Source organism: Gloeophyllum trabeum (assembly GCF_000344685.1).
Source record: "Gloeophyllum trabeum ATCC 11539 unplaced genomic scaffold GLOTRscaffold_00004, whole genome shotgun sequence".
NCBI lineage: Eukaryota > Fungi > Basidiomycota > Agaricomycetes > Gloeophyllales > Gloeophyllaceae > Gloeophyllum > Gloeophyllum trabeum.
This window is the reverse complement of record NW_006920413.1, coordinates 1,254,228-1,267,154: the sequence shown is the minus strand read 5'-3', so window position 1 is coordinate 1,267,154 and position 12,927 is coordinate 1,254,228. Positions and strand designations below refer to the sequence as shown.

General features: G+C 51.6%; 7 protein-coding genes across 7 annotated transcripts; 4 read left to right on the top strand and 3 right to left on the bottom strand.

Annotated features, from left to right (window-relative positions):
• Positions 1-144: 144 nt before the first annotated feature.
• On the top strand, positions 145-3,544 carry GLOTRDRAFT_39174 (uncharacterized protein; the record flags this gene model as incomplete). Its single annotated transcript, XM_007865798.1, has 13 exons — positions 145-385; positions 448-546; positions 602-743; positions 825-1,036; positions 1,095-1,345; positions 1,427-1,654; positions 1,713-2,205; positions 2,268-2,429; positions 2,481-2,641; positions 2,750-3,163; positions 3,215-3,298; positions 3,364-3,382; positions 3,441-3,544. The coding sequence occupies 13 exons, from the start codon at positions 145-147 to the stop codon at positions 3,542-3,544; spliced, it is 2,610 nt and encodes an 869-aa protein (XP_007863989.1).
• On the bottom strand, positions 3,441-4,788 carry GLOTRDRAFT_120486 (uncharacterized protein). Its single transcript, XM_007866130.1, has 5 exons — positions 4,773-4,788; positions 4,541-4,709; positions 4,223-4,462; positions 4,108-4,165; positions 3,441-4,049 (listed from the first exon to the last, which is right to left on the bottom strand). The coding sequence occupies exons 2-5, from the start codon at positions 4,666-4,668 to the stop codon at positions 3,690-3,692; spliced, it is 786 nt and encodes a 261-aa protein (XP_007864321.1). The 5' UTR covers positions 4,669-4,709; positions 4,773-4,788; the 3' UTR covers positions 3,441-3,689.
• A 375-nt stretch (positions 4,789-5,163) lies between these two features.
• On the top strand, positions 5,164-6,155 carry GLOTRDRAFT_110459 (mitochondrion protein). Its single transcript, XM_007866129.1, has 5 exons — positions 5,164-5,315; positions 5,374-5,484; positions 5,537-5,610; positions 5,663-5,715; positions 5,770-6,155. Exons 1-5 carry the CDS (start codon positions 5,252-5,254, stop codon positions 5,804-5,806), a joined length of 339 nt encoding a protein of 112 aa, XP_007864320.1. The 5' UTR covers positions 5,164-5,251; the 3' UTR covers positions 5,807-6,155.
• Positions 6,156-6,448: 293 nt separating this feature from the next.
• On the bottom strand, positions 6,449-7,478 carry GLOTRDRAFT_73793 (uncharacterized protein). Its single transcript, XM_007866128.1, has 2 exons — positions 6,642-7,478; positions 6,449-6,589 (listed from the first exon to the last, which is right to left on the bottom strand). Exon 1 carries the CDS (start codon positions 7,470-7,472, stop codon positions 6,699-6,701), a length of 774 nt encoding a protein of 257 aa, XP_007864319.1. The 5' UTR covers positions 7,473-7,478; the 3' UTR covers positions 6,449-6,589; positions 6,642-6,698.
• A 696-nt stretch (positions 7,479-8,174) lies between these two features.
• On the top strand, positions 8,175-8,679 carry GLOTRDRAFT_37701 (uncharacterized protein; the record flags this gene model as incomplete). Its single annotated transcript, XM_007865706.1, has 3 exons — positions 8,175-8,271; positions 8,310-8,470; positions 8,536-8,679. 3 exons carry the CDS (start codon positions 8,175-8,177, stop codon positions 8,677-8,679), a joined length of 402 nt encoding a protein of 133 aa, XP_007863897.1.
• Positions 8,680-9,536: 857 nt separating this feature from the next.
• Positions 9,537-11,012, top strand: GLOTRDRAFT_115211 (uncharacterized protein; the record flags this gene model as incomplete). The annotated part of the gene is made up of 4 exons (XM_007866127.1): positions 9,537-9,565; positions 9,625-9,796; positions 9,851-10,110; positions 10,168-11,012. The coding sequence occupies exons 3-4, from the start codon at positions 9,861-9,863 to the stop codon at positions 11,010-11,012; spliced, it is 1,095 nt and encodes a 364-aa protein (XP_007864318.1). The 5' UTR covers positions 9,537-9,565; positions 9,625-9,796; positions 9,851-9,860.
• Positions 11,013-11,394: 382 nt separating this feature from the next.
• GLOTRDRAFT_127547 (uncharacterized protein) lies at positions 11,395-12,674 on the bottom strand (the record flags this gene model as incomplete). Its single annotated transcript, XM_007866126.1, has 4 exons — positions 11,395-11,514; positions 11,576-11,732; positions 11,793-12,078; positions 12,137-12,674. The coding sequence occupies 4 exons, from the start codon at positions 12,672-12,674 to the stop codon at positions 11,395-11,397; spliced, it is 1,101 nt and encodes a 366-aa protein (XP_007864317.1).
• Positions 12,675-12,927: the final 253 nt, after the last annotated feature.

The following is a 12,927-nucleotide window of genomic DNA, read 5'->3' as shown; positions in this document are numbered from 1 at the left end:
AAGCGCCCGGCAGTCGCGACGGTACCGTGCTCGCGCGCCGCTGCCAGTTCCGGCAATATTATCTGAAACCGAGTGAACTGAATACTCTCTCTGCATCTCTGTTGTTGGCTGTCGGCTGGTCATTTTTGGGAGCTGCATGCGACTATGGCTTCGAAGGGAAAGCCTGCTAAGCCTCCCATTACAGAATCCAAATCCCGAGAACTAGTTCCAGTCGGTCCGAGACATGTCTCCTCAAGATATCAAGGCAAGCGGACTGAAAATGGTGAAAAGCCCACGACCGCACGAGCACTAGTGCTGCGCAACGGAAAATTTGGGTCAATGGGAACTGGAGAGCTCGTCCTGGCAAACAAAATCAGCGGCAGAGAGAAGCTCGATCTACTAGGGGGTACGTGCCATATCTAACTTTGATATACCATTAGATCTGCCATAGGGGCTCATACCGTTCAGATGACCTGCTCGAGAAACGCGTTGAGATGGCCAAAAAGGCTCTGGGACCTCCTTTCAGGCTGGAGAGATGTCTACGGATTGCGCACGCCCAGTTTAACGGTATGCATAGATCGTGATGCGATTAGTCTGAATCCCCATCCCTGTAACATGTTAGCTGCCCTTGATGAAATCAACACTTTGCAAGACTATGAATGCTTCTACCCTGAAATTGTGGCAGAGGTTCAGAGTCGAACTCCCCCTCGTAAGTCTAATCCTTTGCAGAATCCCAACTACGTGGCCTCGATCGTAGCTACAAGGTTCGCAATTAATAAATTGTCACAGTATGCAATCTGTCCGCTAAATCACACTATATGCCCTGTTGCTTGATCATGGCTTAGAATCCACAATTCGTACATGGCTGCTGCCGCGTGGAAGCTCGTTCGGGATACGCTGCATAACCTCGATGAGGAAGGCTTAAGAGACAACACCGCCAGGAGCCAGATCCGACGAGACGAGCGACTTAAACAACTCTACCTCGTCTTATACGACTTGGTCAACGAACTGGTGAATGTATACCACGCAAAATTCTCTATCTATGTGATGGCAGCTCGTAAGTTCCCCAGCCACTACCTACTTGCGGGTGTTTGAAGGTTCATGTCACTTATTAGCGCATTACGCTCGATACTTCAAGCCGGTGCCTAACAGCGATCCCGATGATCCCGAGATGATGTTTGATTGGCAAGAGTTGAGAACAGTATACAAGTCCTTCCTGGACTCAATTATCATTGAGCTGTGCCTGCCTCAGTCTCGTTATCCGAAGCAAGTGCTGTATTCCATCCTGCATGACGCCGTGGACGAATCGCCCCGCGAAGCGAAGCGCTTCCCTCAGGCGGTTTGGGATGCCGTCGGAGACTTGGCGGTACGTCGTGGGTTTGACCAACATCTTGCGAAATTCATCAACTTATTGTTTTCCGGACTTCCGAACTCCATTGCCGTATAGATGGCTGTAGAATTACAAGATATCATCGAGGGACCTTTGCTAGGTCTCGACTCCACCCAGCTGAAGAACACCCCTCGTAATATGCCGGAAGAATATGAGAACTGGGTCGACGCTCAATTATTCTCCGATAAGGCCGCGAAGGATCTATCAATCAAGAGTTACGTCTTCCCGCTCGAGAGGACGAAGACTAAGCAAGGCCTTGAAATGCTGTGGAAGACGATCAATACCGTATGTCAGTACTTTGGTACTTCGTATCCAAAACTAATCGCCGTGCGGCATTGTATAGAACTATAAGGCTGTGTCCGGGAAAGACATCGATGACCTGTGGGATCTTACCGAGGATAAACAGAGAACTCCCCAGTGGCATTCATTCTACATGCCATCCCTCCGTGAAGAGGACGAAATATCCGGTGGTCCGTCCGGCTCTGGAGTCAAGGGTGGTAAAACTTCTAAGAAGGCACCTCTTGCGATAACAGCTGGCCCAGGAGACGAGAGTGATACCTCCATGCCCTCCCTTCAATCTGTCTCGGACTCCTCTGAGGAAGAGAGCGAGGACGAGTATGAGTATGACACCGAAGATGACGAGGATGATTACGAGACCGACGACGAGGATGAGGAATATGATACGGAAGAAGAGGAGCAGGCCAGGGATCTGTTGCGAGAAGCAATGGACTATGCTTTACAGGATCCTGACTACCTTAACCCGAAATCGCCTCATGCGGAGGCCGACCTTAACGTTGATGACGAAGTGAAAGGAAATCCCTTCATCAAGTTGCTCGGTTCACTCAGAGGTCAGTCCTAGTAACCACCGGATAGGGAGCACTCAGACGACGACATGTAGGCCGTTTATTTTCTGCCGACCCAAATATCAAAACCAAGACCAGGACGCAGCCCCGTAAACCTTTCTTCGGCGGCCAGAAGCCTTCCCCCGCATTTGAGGACGACGAAGAAGTACCTCCTTTAGAGCCTATCGCACCGTCCGCGAGGAACGGGACGACGCAAGGTACATATCCTTATGCAGGCTCTACGTCTGTGGCTCATCTGTGCTGCGCAGCTCAACCGCCCAGAGGACGCGGAGTAACTGTGGAAGAGGTACAAGATGAAGAGCATGTATCGCACGAAGCCAAGAAGAAGAAGAAGAAACCCAAAAAGAAGAAGAAGAAGTCTGCAGCTACCGCGGCTACTGACCAAACCACGGAGTCACCGGTGCCTGTTGTGTCCGCGCAATCTGAGGGACCGAAACCCGCCCAAGAGTCCACGAGTCCTGTTCATTCTACTCAACCCACTTCTCCTCAGACACCGACCAAAAAGAAAAAGAAGAAGGGTTCCTCACCTTCTGCCAATGGTCCTCAGTCGCCCACGTCAGTGCCTCGGCCATCTTCGGTCAACACTTCTTCGACATACTTGCCTTATATGTCGACTGCATCATTGCCGACTGCACAGTCCGCGCGGTCGTACCTACAATCGGAAGGCCTTGACAGCTCCAAGACGAAGATCAAGTCCCGCCCGGATCATGCGTCATCGTTCTACAAGGAGAAAAAGGGCCTCTTGTCGAGGTTCGGACGCAGGAAGAAGGGCGAGGACGAGGAAGACGCCGAACCAGTCAAGAAGGGTAGCAAACACAGCTGGTTCGTGAGGCTAGGCAAGAAGTCCAAAGATCTGATGCACCAGTTGCTCGGGACCGCAGAGGACGAGAAGAAGGGGCAAGCTCCTATGAAATGGGAACATTTCCTGAAGGTGAGTATAACCATTTAGAAGGATATGGCTCCTTATTTACTCCCATCGCAGGTAATGAGAGAGATGGGTTTCGAATACGATCCTAGTACCGCGGGTTCCAGTGTTCGATTCGATCCGCCGGATCCCTCTGATCCAGTAAGTGCATTCACTCACACTTCATTGATCGTCTAGGGGTATTTGACTATTTCCCATCCTTCCAGCCTATTACATTCCACAAACGTAAGGTCTCCCTCACATGATGGATAGATGATATGCTTATGCGCTGTGTATTTATTAGCCCACCCTGATCCGACTATTCATCCCGTGATGTTGAAGGAGTTCGCGAAGAAGTTGAAAAGAACGTATGGTTGGACTGAAGAGGATTTCTATAAGGCTTTGTGAGAACCTTCTCTTGGGATCGCTCGGTTCGCCGCATCGTCTTGTCGCCAGTCGTGTGCATGCCTGTGAACGTCTTGCGACATATGTTTTGCTTGTCGCAGTTACCGTTAACAGGTCCATGTGGTTCCTGGCTGTCTGATGCATTCCTTTACAACATATGTTCCGCCATCATGTCCATAATCATCGCGTTCTGCTCGTCGGTCAGAGCCGCTAAAGCTTCCGACATCTCCATGTCTGGATCTCCGGAGTTAATGACTGCCTCCAGAAGCATGGGCCATGCTTTCGCCATAAATGCCGAGAACTCCCTTTTGTCTCTCTCGCAGGATTCCCCGTTATCCCTGAGTTGGAACCAGAGGAATCGTAAAGCCTGACCATCACAAGTGAGAGCGATTTGAACAGTGTCGGCTCCCCGATTTTCCCGTACACGCGCGAGGTCTTCGGGTAGGATGTCCGCACTATTGATCCAATCTGTGAATTCTTGCTGCGAAAGCAAGCTAGCTTTGACAATCTCGAGTGCCACATGCTCAGGACCTCAGCCATGGCGAAAATTGCACAGAACCGCTCACCCTGAACATGTCAGCCCGCGTTGAACGGTTCCTACGGCTTTCCAGTTCTATCAGAATCCTGCGATGGCCAGAGTGAGTAAGCTGTGCGATTGTCTTGTGAGGAATAGAGACGTACGTATGGGTGTTGATCCTCTGTCGGCCGTGGTTTGCTATGTCGAGGGCGTGAATTGCGTAGGTGCTGATAACGTCCCTCCATGTGGCTACCCATTTTGTCAGATCTTTATGCAGGGCTGCTTTGTCGTCCCCGTCCGGATCATTGGCTAGTTGCTCCCAGAGATTGGAGCCGGTCATGCAGCGGGGCTTGTGAGTTGGCCACGCTTTTCTCTGGCAATCCTTGGAGCAGTACCACACCATCCTAGGAATCGTATCCTTGTTCAGCATGGCAGAACTGACGTGCTGCGTCCGGGTGCGGTCGGTGCGAGACTTCACGTACCTACAATTGGCACATCTCTTTACCTTTGCTTTACCGACCACTTTCCGGCAATACCAGCACGTGTCATATATACTCTTAGATTTCTCCTCCGCGACCGGATCGGCGAGAGTAATATCCTGGGAAGCCATAAGGTGATAGTGTGCGTACAGCCTAAGCTCAACGATCGGAACTTCAGTTGAAAGAAACGAGTGTTACTCTGACACGTGTCCGTGACATATCATCGTATACGTACGCACTTGAAGTCTACGACCGGCGCAGCTTCGGGTCCTTTGTAGGCACTTACGGTGTATGCTTCAAGGCTTACCTTCAATAAAAGATAGTGATCAAAAGGCCTAGGATTGCCTGAATGCAAAAGATGTACTCAGACTGCCCCGAAAGACGACAAGCAGGCGAGGTCCTGCCTAGCTGTTGTAAAGACGGCTCTGCTCTGTGTACCCTCCTACAGGACAGTCGTCTCTAACTTGAAGAAGCCCTGTGCATTTACCGCAAATAGTGTCTTTGGGCACACCTAAAGCAACCTGAAGGCGTACGGTGACAATGTCACGCTTTCCCCACATCCGCCTCCGGGTCTAAATCCGAGAGTTCCCACCGTACGGCAGGATATCAGTCATCCATTCCCGGGTCCGCCGTCCATCCTCAGACGTTGTCCTCGCCCCTCGTTCTTTGACTTTCGAACCTTTGTAGTCTACCTCAGTACAGAAAATTTGAGCAATGTCAGGACCAGCTACGACGGCGGCTACTTCTCGCTTCCAGGCGTTCTTGAACCACCCAGCAGGCACGTACTTGAGTGTCAGGATCGTATGAACTGGCTCCCTGAACGGAGAACGCTACAGGCCCTAAGACTGTCTTCTTTTGGGCGCCGATGATGAAGTGGTGCTTGGTTGCTGCGGGCTTGAAGGATTTGCAGCGCCCACCGGAGAAACTGAGTGTGTCACAAAACCTTGGTACGTCCAGCTCACTGTATACGAAGGACCTGAACTGACCCATCATATACAGCCTTGATGGCTACGGGTGTGATCTGGGTCCGATACTCCTTCGTTATCACGCCAGTTAACTACAGTCTTGCTGCAGTACGTGGAGATATTGGTCTGCTCCTTCCCATGCTCATTAGATGAAACAAAGGTCAACTTTTTCGTTGGAGCGACTGGTGCGGGGCAACTGGTTCGTATCTGGAAGTAAGTCATGTTCCTTAGATGTGCTTAACAGACCTAACCTTTCGGCGTTGATAGCTACCGACGACAAAATCCAGAGGCTACAAAGGCTTAGTTGTCTTGTTCCTGTCCTCGGGGTTTCCGCTATATATTATGCATATCTTTCTGTTCACCTCGCTGCGCGACGTCTCGTGTCGTGTCAGATCCGAGACTTCCTGGACGTCCCGTACCCTATTCGGTTGCAACACTGCCGAAAGGAGCCCACCCTGTATATTCGTCACTGTATCGTCCTGCACTAGCGCCCTACCGATTTGGAGACGATACCGCGTAGAGCGCACAACGCGCAGGCTCCATCGGCTTCCTGACCTGCCTCGGGATATATCCGAGACATGAACAGTGACAAGACAGACTTGGTCCTTCCCTGTACTCAAGTATGTAGCATATAGGCAACAACCGTACGTCACCCATTCAACATAAGGTGGCCAATAAGATGAATCATCGCGAAGACCGAGCCTTGTTGAATGTCCTATGGGAAATGCGTCACGCCCACGGGCGATAGCAATTGGTGCAGGTCTGGTTCGTGAGTTCTGGTGCTGCTATATGACATCACAGCCTTTCCCTGAAGTAAATGGGGTTACGTACGGTGGCCTGAATTGAGAGTTCCGGGGTAGCATAAGAATTACATTGGGATATCCCAACAAAGGGTTCGAGCCTCTGTCACACCAATATCCAAATTCAACATTGCTATACAAGGCCAGCGCTTATAACGTTTGCAAACCCGAGTGTGGCACACAACACAGATTACTCATTATTATCCAAAGAGGGACCAGGACAAGTCACTGTCATGAGGATATCACCGCATCGTCCTTGAGCTGTGCAGAAAGGACTGTCCGTTCTACTGAAATCAGAGCGTCAAGAAGAACCGCTGAATGTCTTATTCTAAAACTCACCTATTGATACAAGCCATTCCAGCCATCAGGGATACATAGTTGGCCAATAAGCATTGGTCATTGTGAGCGCGCAGCTCCCGTCTTAAGCTTCGTCTTTCTACTCGGCTGTCTTCTTCGAGGCGTGCGCTCGTCACCTCCATCTTCCGCATCTCCATTCTCCACATTACGATCCATTGCACTCTTCAAAGTCTCCCACCAACCTCCCTCTCTAAAGGCTGTCCCAGCTGCGTTCAGGACGTCATGGAAGATCTTGCTCATCTCCCCATCGTCCTCCTCACCCCGATCCTCTTGGTACTGCCATTCACGATGTCTGTCGAACGACTCCCAGGGCTTAGGCCTGGGCGTGCGCGACCTCGATTGCGTGCGGTGGGTCTGCCGTCGAGCCCCGCCCGCCGCGTTTTGACCGGGGCCATTGAGCATATCAAGTAGAATGCCGCCAATGGCAGACGTAAGACCGCCTCCGCCTGCAGCGTTATTGCCCATGACCCAACCAGTCCCCGCAAAGAGGGCACCCGCGATCACGCCCCACTTGACGAACCACAGGCTCGAGCGGACCATCCAGCTCGTCGTGCGATATACGCTCAGTAGTGCGAGGTACGCGGCGAGGAGACTAATCAAGGGTGGTAAAACTGTCTGTGCATCCCATTCCGACGGTCTGGAGGTCGCTAAAGCGTATACAAGAGAGAAGAGGGCAGTAAACAAGGCAAATGAGTGGGCTAGCACGGTTTCCAGGAAAGAGTACACAGGGCCGGGCAGGTGAGAAGAGAAGTAGTCGAGGATCGGGTCTAACAGCCTTGGAAGGGGTATGTCCGTCGGGTCGATTTCCGCCATCGCCGCTGCTGCCGCCGTCGTCGTCGTCGTCGCTGGTGAGGTCGTCCACGTCGTCCAAACTCTCTGATGAGTCCACGTGCCCGGGTGTCCGTGACTGCGTCACGTTGAATGAGAAGCGACAGCTGATCTTCCCACCGGGTGCTTCTCTGAGGGGCCGATTCGCACGGTACAATCATCCGGTGAGCGCCGGAGAGACGTCCGTAAGGCCTAGGCGTCTCGCCGGATTTGTGAGATTAGACAGGTTACATGCCCCGGCGGACTTCGGCACCTTGACCCAGCCAATCGGCAGTGGGGAATGACCTGCGCTTTTCCATACGTGTAATTTAGTTTTGTCGCAAAAGGAAAGCAGCGATTTGCTCCGGGCTTCGGCCTGAATAAATAGATGCAAATACAGCTCTCGTATATAGTACGGCGTCTCGCCGCTCGGCTCCCCTCCCCAGGCTCTCCTAGTTCCCCTCACCTCCTCCCGCCTATTTTTTCGCTGTCCCATACTTGCCCCTCCGCTACTATCCCCTATGGGCATCAAAAGAAAGTTTGAGGCTGAGCCGGTGGACGCTCTCGCATCCGACGTACGTCCCTTTGTCGTTGCTGCCCTCTTGAACATGCTGTTAATTCGCCTCGCATCAGAACCGGAAGCAAATCAGACTCGTTCCTTTTCCCACTGAAGAGTCGGACAACGACGTTGCCATGTCTGACGCGTCCATGTCTGATGCAGAGCCAATGAACGACCCGTATCGCCACATTCGTTTGCCCTCGACTGCCAGCACCGCTTCTACCGCGTCCAGTGGGTCTGAATCGCGTATGTAATATCCAGCTGTGCTATTGAACCTCATTGAGTACAACTGTTACATTCAGCTGCGTCGTACCCATCCTTCGATCTCTACCCCTTCCCCAACATGTACGGCGCCAACCAGGCCGAGCAATATTTCCAGTCCAACTATATGCTCTCGCCCGAGACCTCGGCTAAGATGGCTTCTCTTCTTCAGCCCAGGAATACTGTTGCTCTTCGCCACTACAGGCAAGTATCATCGTCCACGCTTATTTGCTAAGTATTCTTGCCCAGACTGACATATTTTCTGCTTCTAGTCCCAACTGCTCGCAAATCCCGAAGCTTCGGATCGCGTGCTCCACTGGCCTCACGGGCTCTAGGACGATGTGGTCTCACTGTGAACAATGCGGCGCTATCCAAATGGTTGAATCTGACTGAACAGCCCACGATTCCCCGGTATCTTCGTTAAAACTGCCGTATTTTGGTGGCTATGCCACCATCTGCTTACCTGCTGATCCCTCGTCTCGCTTGACTGCTAACCGTTTATTTGTAAACTCGTTGTAACTTTATCGCTTGTCCCGTCGATCTTCCCCCTCTGGCGACGCTTCCTTCCCATCACCCCCGACTGACATCGACACTGTTTTCGACTCTTCCCTCGACCGACATCACTGTTTCTCGGCTGCCGACTCCCCATCCCAACTTGTCATCACTCACACCTCCCCCTCTTGCTTTTCCGCTCTCCGCTCTCCGCCGCATCCTCTCATTTCGGTCGAGGTGCCCACCTGACGCCACTGCCTCGTGTATGCCGTCTCTTTTCTCCATCGCCTCAGGGTTTCATTACTATTTATGGATAGTCTGTCGTCAGTGTTTTCCATCACCTTATTGATACTCATCTAGCTATTGCTCCCTTCCCATAACAACAAGTCACAATAGTCACTGATTGTTAGAGGATGATGTACTCTCACTCGGTTGTTGCAATGAAGTTGTTGAAGCATCTTCCATAGAACGTTAGTGTGAGTAAGATGCACATGAGTGCGTGATCACTTGGAATTACTCATGGAAGGCATGGGACTGGAGACGGGGTCGTGTTCTGGCAAAAACGTGCTGGTTCCGCTGATCGCGGTCGTCTAGGTACTCGCATTCGATGCTTCCGGTGAGTCCTGATTGGCCCTGTCATGGTGTTCACTGATCAGTGTTCATCCTGACTCGTTATACATATATAGTGGGTAAATATGCGAGTCACGACGGTACCGGTAGTCTTAGCGTGAATGTTCACGTAAAAACACACAGGGTCTGGGGGATATACACCGTATAAAAACTGGAGGTAGGAGGGGTCAAACATTCAGGCCATCGCATAGTGGTTCATATACATCCTCATGTCAGATACATCGGACACCTCGGATGGCATCTCGGACAATTATTCGAATGACATCTCAGACGAGCATTTGGAGGTTCTGAAGACTGCGGTCACCAACAAGCCACCGTACTGCAGTGGCGTCTGTACCTTATCTCCAGAGAGCTTTGACCTGTACTACAGGAAGGATGAAGATGCCCGGTGAGTATCCGCATTCCTGCTCCAAGGTGTCAGACCTAATTGGACGCTCGGTAGGTACATAAATATGTCAGAGGGGTCCGAAGACAAACTACAGGCCCTTGCGGAAGCCTGTGTCCCTGCGACGTTCGGGAGGAATCAAGTGGACGTCCTTGACGAGTCATACCGGAAGGCAGGAAAGCTGGATATCACTCACTTCGCTACCAACGTCAATCCGCAGCAGTCACCATTGATACGCATCCTACGCTCTCAGCTATTGGAAGGCGGAGACGCGGAAAAGGCGATCAAGGTGCAGCTCTATAAACTGAACACCTACGGTAAGCGAGCCGACTAGGGTGCAGACTGCACGTTTGACGTACATTTCGCTTCCGCAGGAAAGGGGTCGTTCTTCAAGCCTCACCAGGACACGCCCAGAGCTGAGAATATGTTCGGGTCGCTGGTCATTATCTATCCCAGCGCACATGAGGGGGGCACACTCATCTTTCGTCACAAGGGCGAGGAGTGGTCGTTCGACGCCGCGGAGGCTCTAGCCGGGAAGCCTCCGAATTCCGTCGCGTATGCTATGTTTTACAGCGACGTGGAGCATGAAGTCACTATGGTGGACTCGGGATACCGAGTGACTCTCACCTACAATCTGTACTACGACGATCTCCAAGCTGTGGTGCCCATGCCTGTCTCTACTCTATCCCAAGAGGATCTCTTGAAGGAGACGTTCCAAAGGCTGCTCGAAGACACTACCTTCTTACCTGAAGGTGGTCGACTCGGATTTGGTCTCCGGCACCAGTACCCCATTGATCCTTCGCGGCGATCTCTTCGCAACATATTCGCCATCCTCAAGGGCAGCGACGGCATACTCAAGAGGGTCGCGGAGAAGCTCTCGCTCGATGTGTCCCTCCGCGTCATCTATTGGGAAGAGGGAGATGAGAAGATGATTATGTCGGGACCGAATGAATTTGAGTACATCTATGAACATGAAGGACCAGAAGATATGACTGCGCTGGATGAAATGGATGGCACGATGATTCAGGAGGGGGAAAATCGCGACTGGCGCAAGGTGCAGAAGGTGTACTGGGTGACCCCCTTCAATGCGGTGCGTAATCGCCACGAGCAGCCGCACGTAGCACACTTCGGGAATGAGGCTAGCCTCTCGTATGTCTACGGCGATGTAGCGTTGCTAATCCAAGTCGGGCCTTTCGGGAAGAGAGCTAGGACTGGCTAACGTTGTGGATGCATAGAGAAGGATATCTATCTAATAGATAGTCATCCCTGCTTTGTATATGAAGTGTACCTTACACATGGAGACATTCGTGGTGCAGTCGTCCAGAGCGTGCGCATGACGAAAGGCATCAGTACACCGGCAAGGGAATGACACGTAGCAAAGTGAGGTGGCACAGTAAATCAACCCGTGAGACGAAGGAAAAGGGCCCCAGCAATATCAGCAAACCGTGGTTCGCCGGCCATGGTATTCATAACTTCTATAAAGCCGTTTCTTACTTCAGGCTGGCGTGCGTTCAAGTACAATTTGTCTAGCTCCATTCTACGAATATCCGGATATCTGTCGGACATTGCGGCCATCGTCAAAAGTGTGGCGCTGTCGTGCCCTATCCGAACACCACGTACCTGGATGTAAACTTACTGAAAACCTCCTCGATGATATTCTTCTCCGAGAGGCTCCCTAGAATTGCCTCGGCAGACAGTGTTTTCAGTTCCGGCAGGTCAATCTGCTCATAGTGAATGCAACTGGGTCAACTCAGACTTCTGGATAAAATAGATGCCACCCACCTTATCTGCTAGGCGATACATAGACTTGGGAGAGCACTGGGGCGGTGACACGTCATCGACGTCTTGGACACTCCGCGGTATCGCAGACGGCTTTTCTGAGTTGAGCGGGGCGAAATTGATTTCGCCGGTATACAGATAAAAGATGAGGGCTTTCAGACTGTATTACGAGTCCCCGTAAGTAGTAGGTGCCTTATAGATGTATTAGGAGAAAACTCACGTGGTGTACGCAACGTCTTTGATAACAACTGATCTTCCCCAGGTGACACCGCGCGAACTAGCACTACTATTATCTCTTTGAAGTCCCCCAATAGCTCCTGAGTCTACCTGTTCCTGAGGATTTACATCGCTAGGCTCATCCGCTGGGAAGTCGTTGACGTCCGGTGGTTCCAACAAATCACTATCGGATTCGTATTCAAACTCTTCCACAGCAGATTCTTCCGTGGACGGAAACTGCGAGTCAAGCTTTTCCAGCGAGGATTCCGCATACCCTTCTCCACAGAGTACTTTGTGGAATCTTCAGCCTGGATTTCCCATACTGAGGCAAAGAAAAATAAAACACACATGTATGAAAGTAGGACGACCTGTCTTTCAGAAGAGCGCTGTTCACAAAGATAGGTAGTGGAGCGCCCACTTGGCCGGACCTCAGGCGTTGAGAGTATGCGAAAAACCGCGTGTCGATCACGCGACCATCCGAGAGTGACTTCGTCAGTGTGGACCTCATCTTTTCGTGTACCCTGAAGGTGTCCATACAGATCGTTTCCATCATCGTGAAGGTAACCGTACATTGCCACGCCTGGTTGTGCTGCTTCCACGAGAAGGAGCCTAGCTGATACAGCTCTGTGGTGTAGTTCGGAAGGGGCTTTTCCTGGACCACAGACACATTGACATCTTCGTGATGCCCGGCGCGGCGTGTCCATGGCTCATGCACGTCAACGGATATGGACAACGTTCGGCCCGCTCGCACACGGGTGCCGTCAAAATGGAAGGAGAAAGCTTTGGTACTCCAGTTACGAGCTATTCCAAAGCGCCATCCCAAGTCACGAGCGTCCGAGTAGGCGACTTCGTTACCAATGGCAGTAGGATTGGAATCGCGATCCATATCGATCTTGAATTTGCAGACATTAGTACGACGAGTAACTTGTGTTTCTTGGGCTGGTTCCATTTGCTTGGAGAAGCGTGCGTTGCTTCCAACGACCTGATGATCTTATAGGTCTGGGGTTTTCGTGCAGAGTCGAGAAGCCGACGTCCGTTGTTTGTGGCTGTCAGATCATGGCAGATTCTGAAAGGGTACATAAGCCACGTGGACCTAGCCTTCCCCGCAATTCCGCAATCCGTCAGTAGTTGGAGGTCAT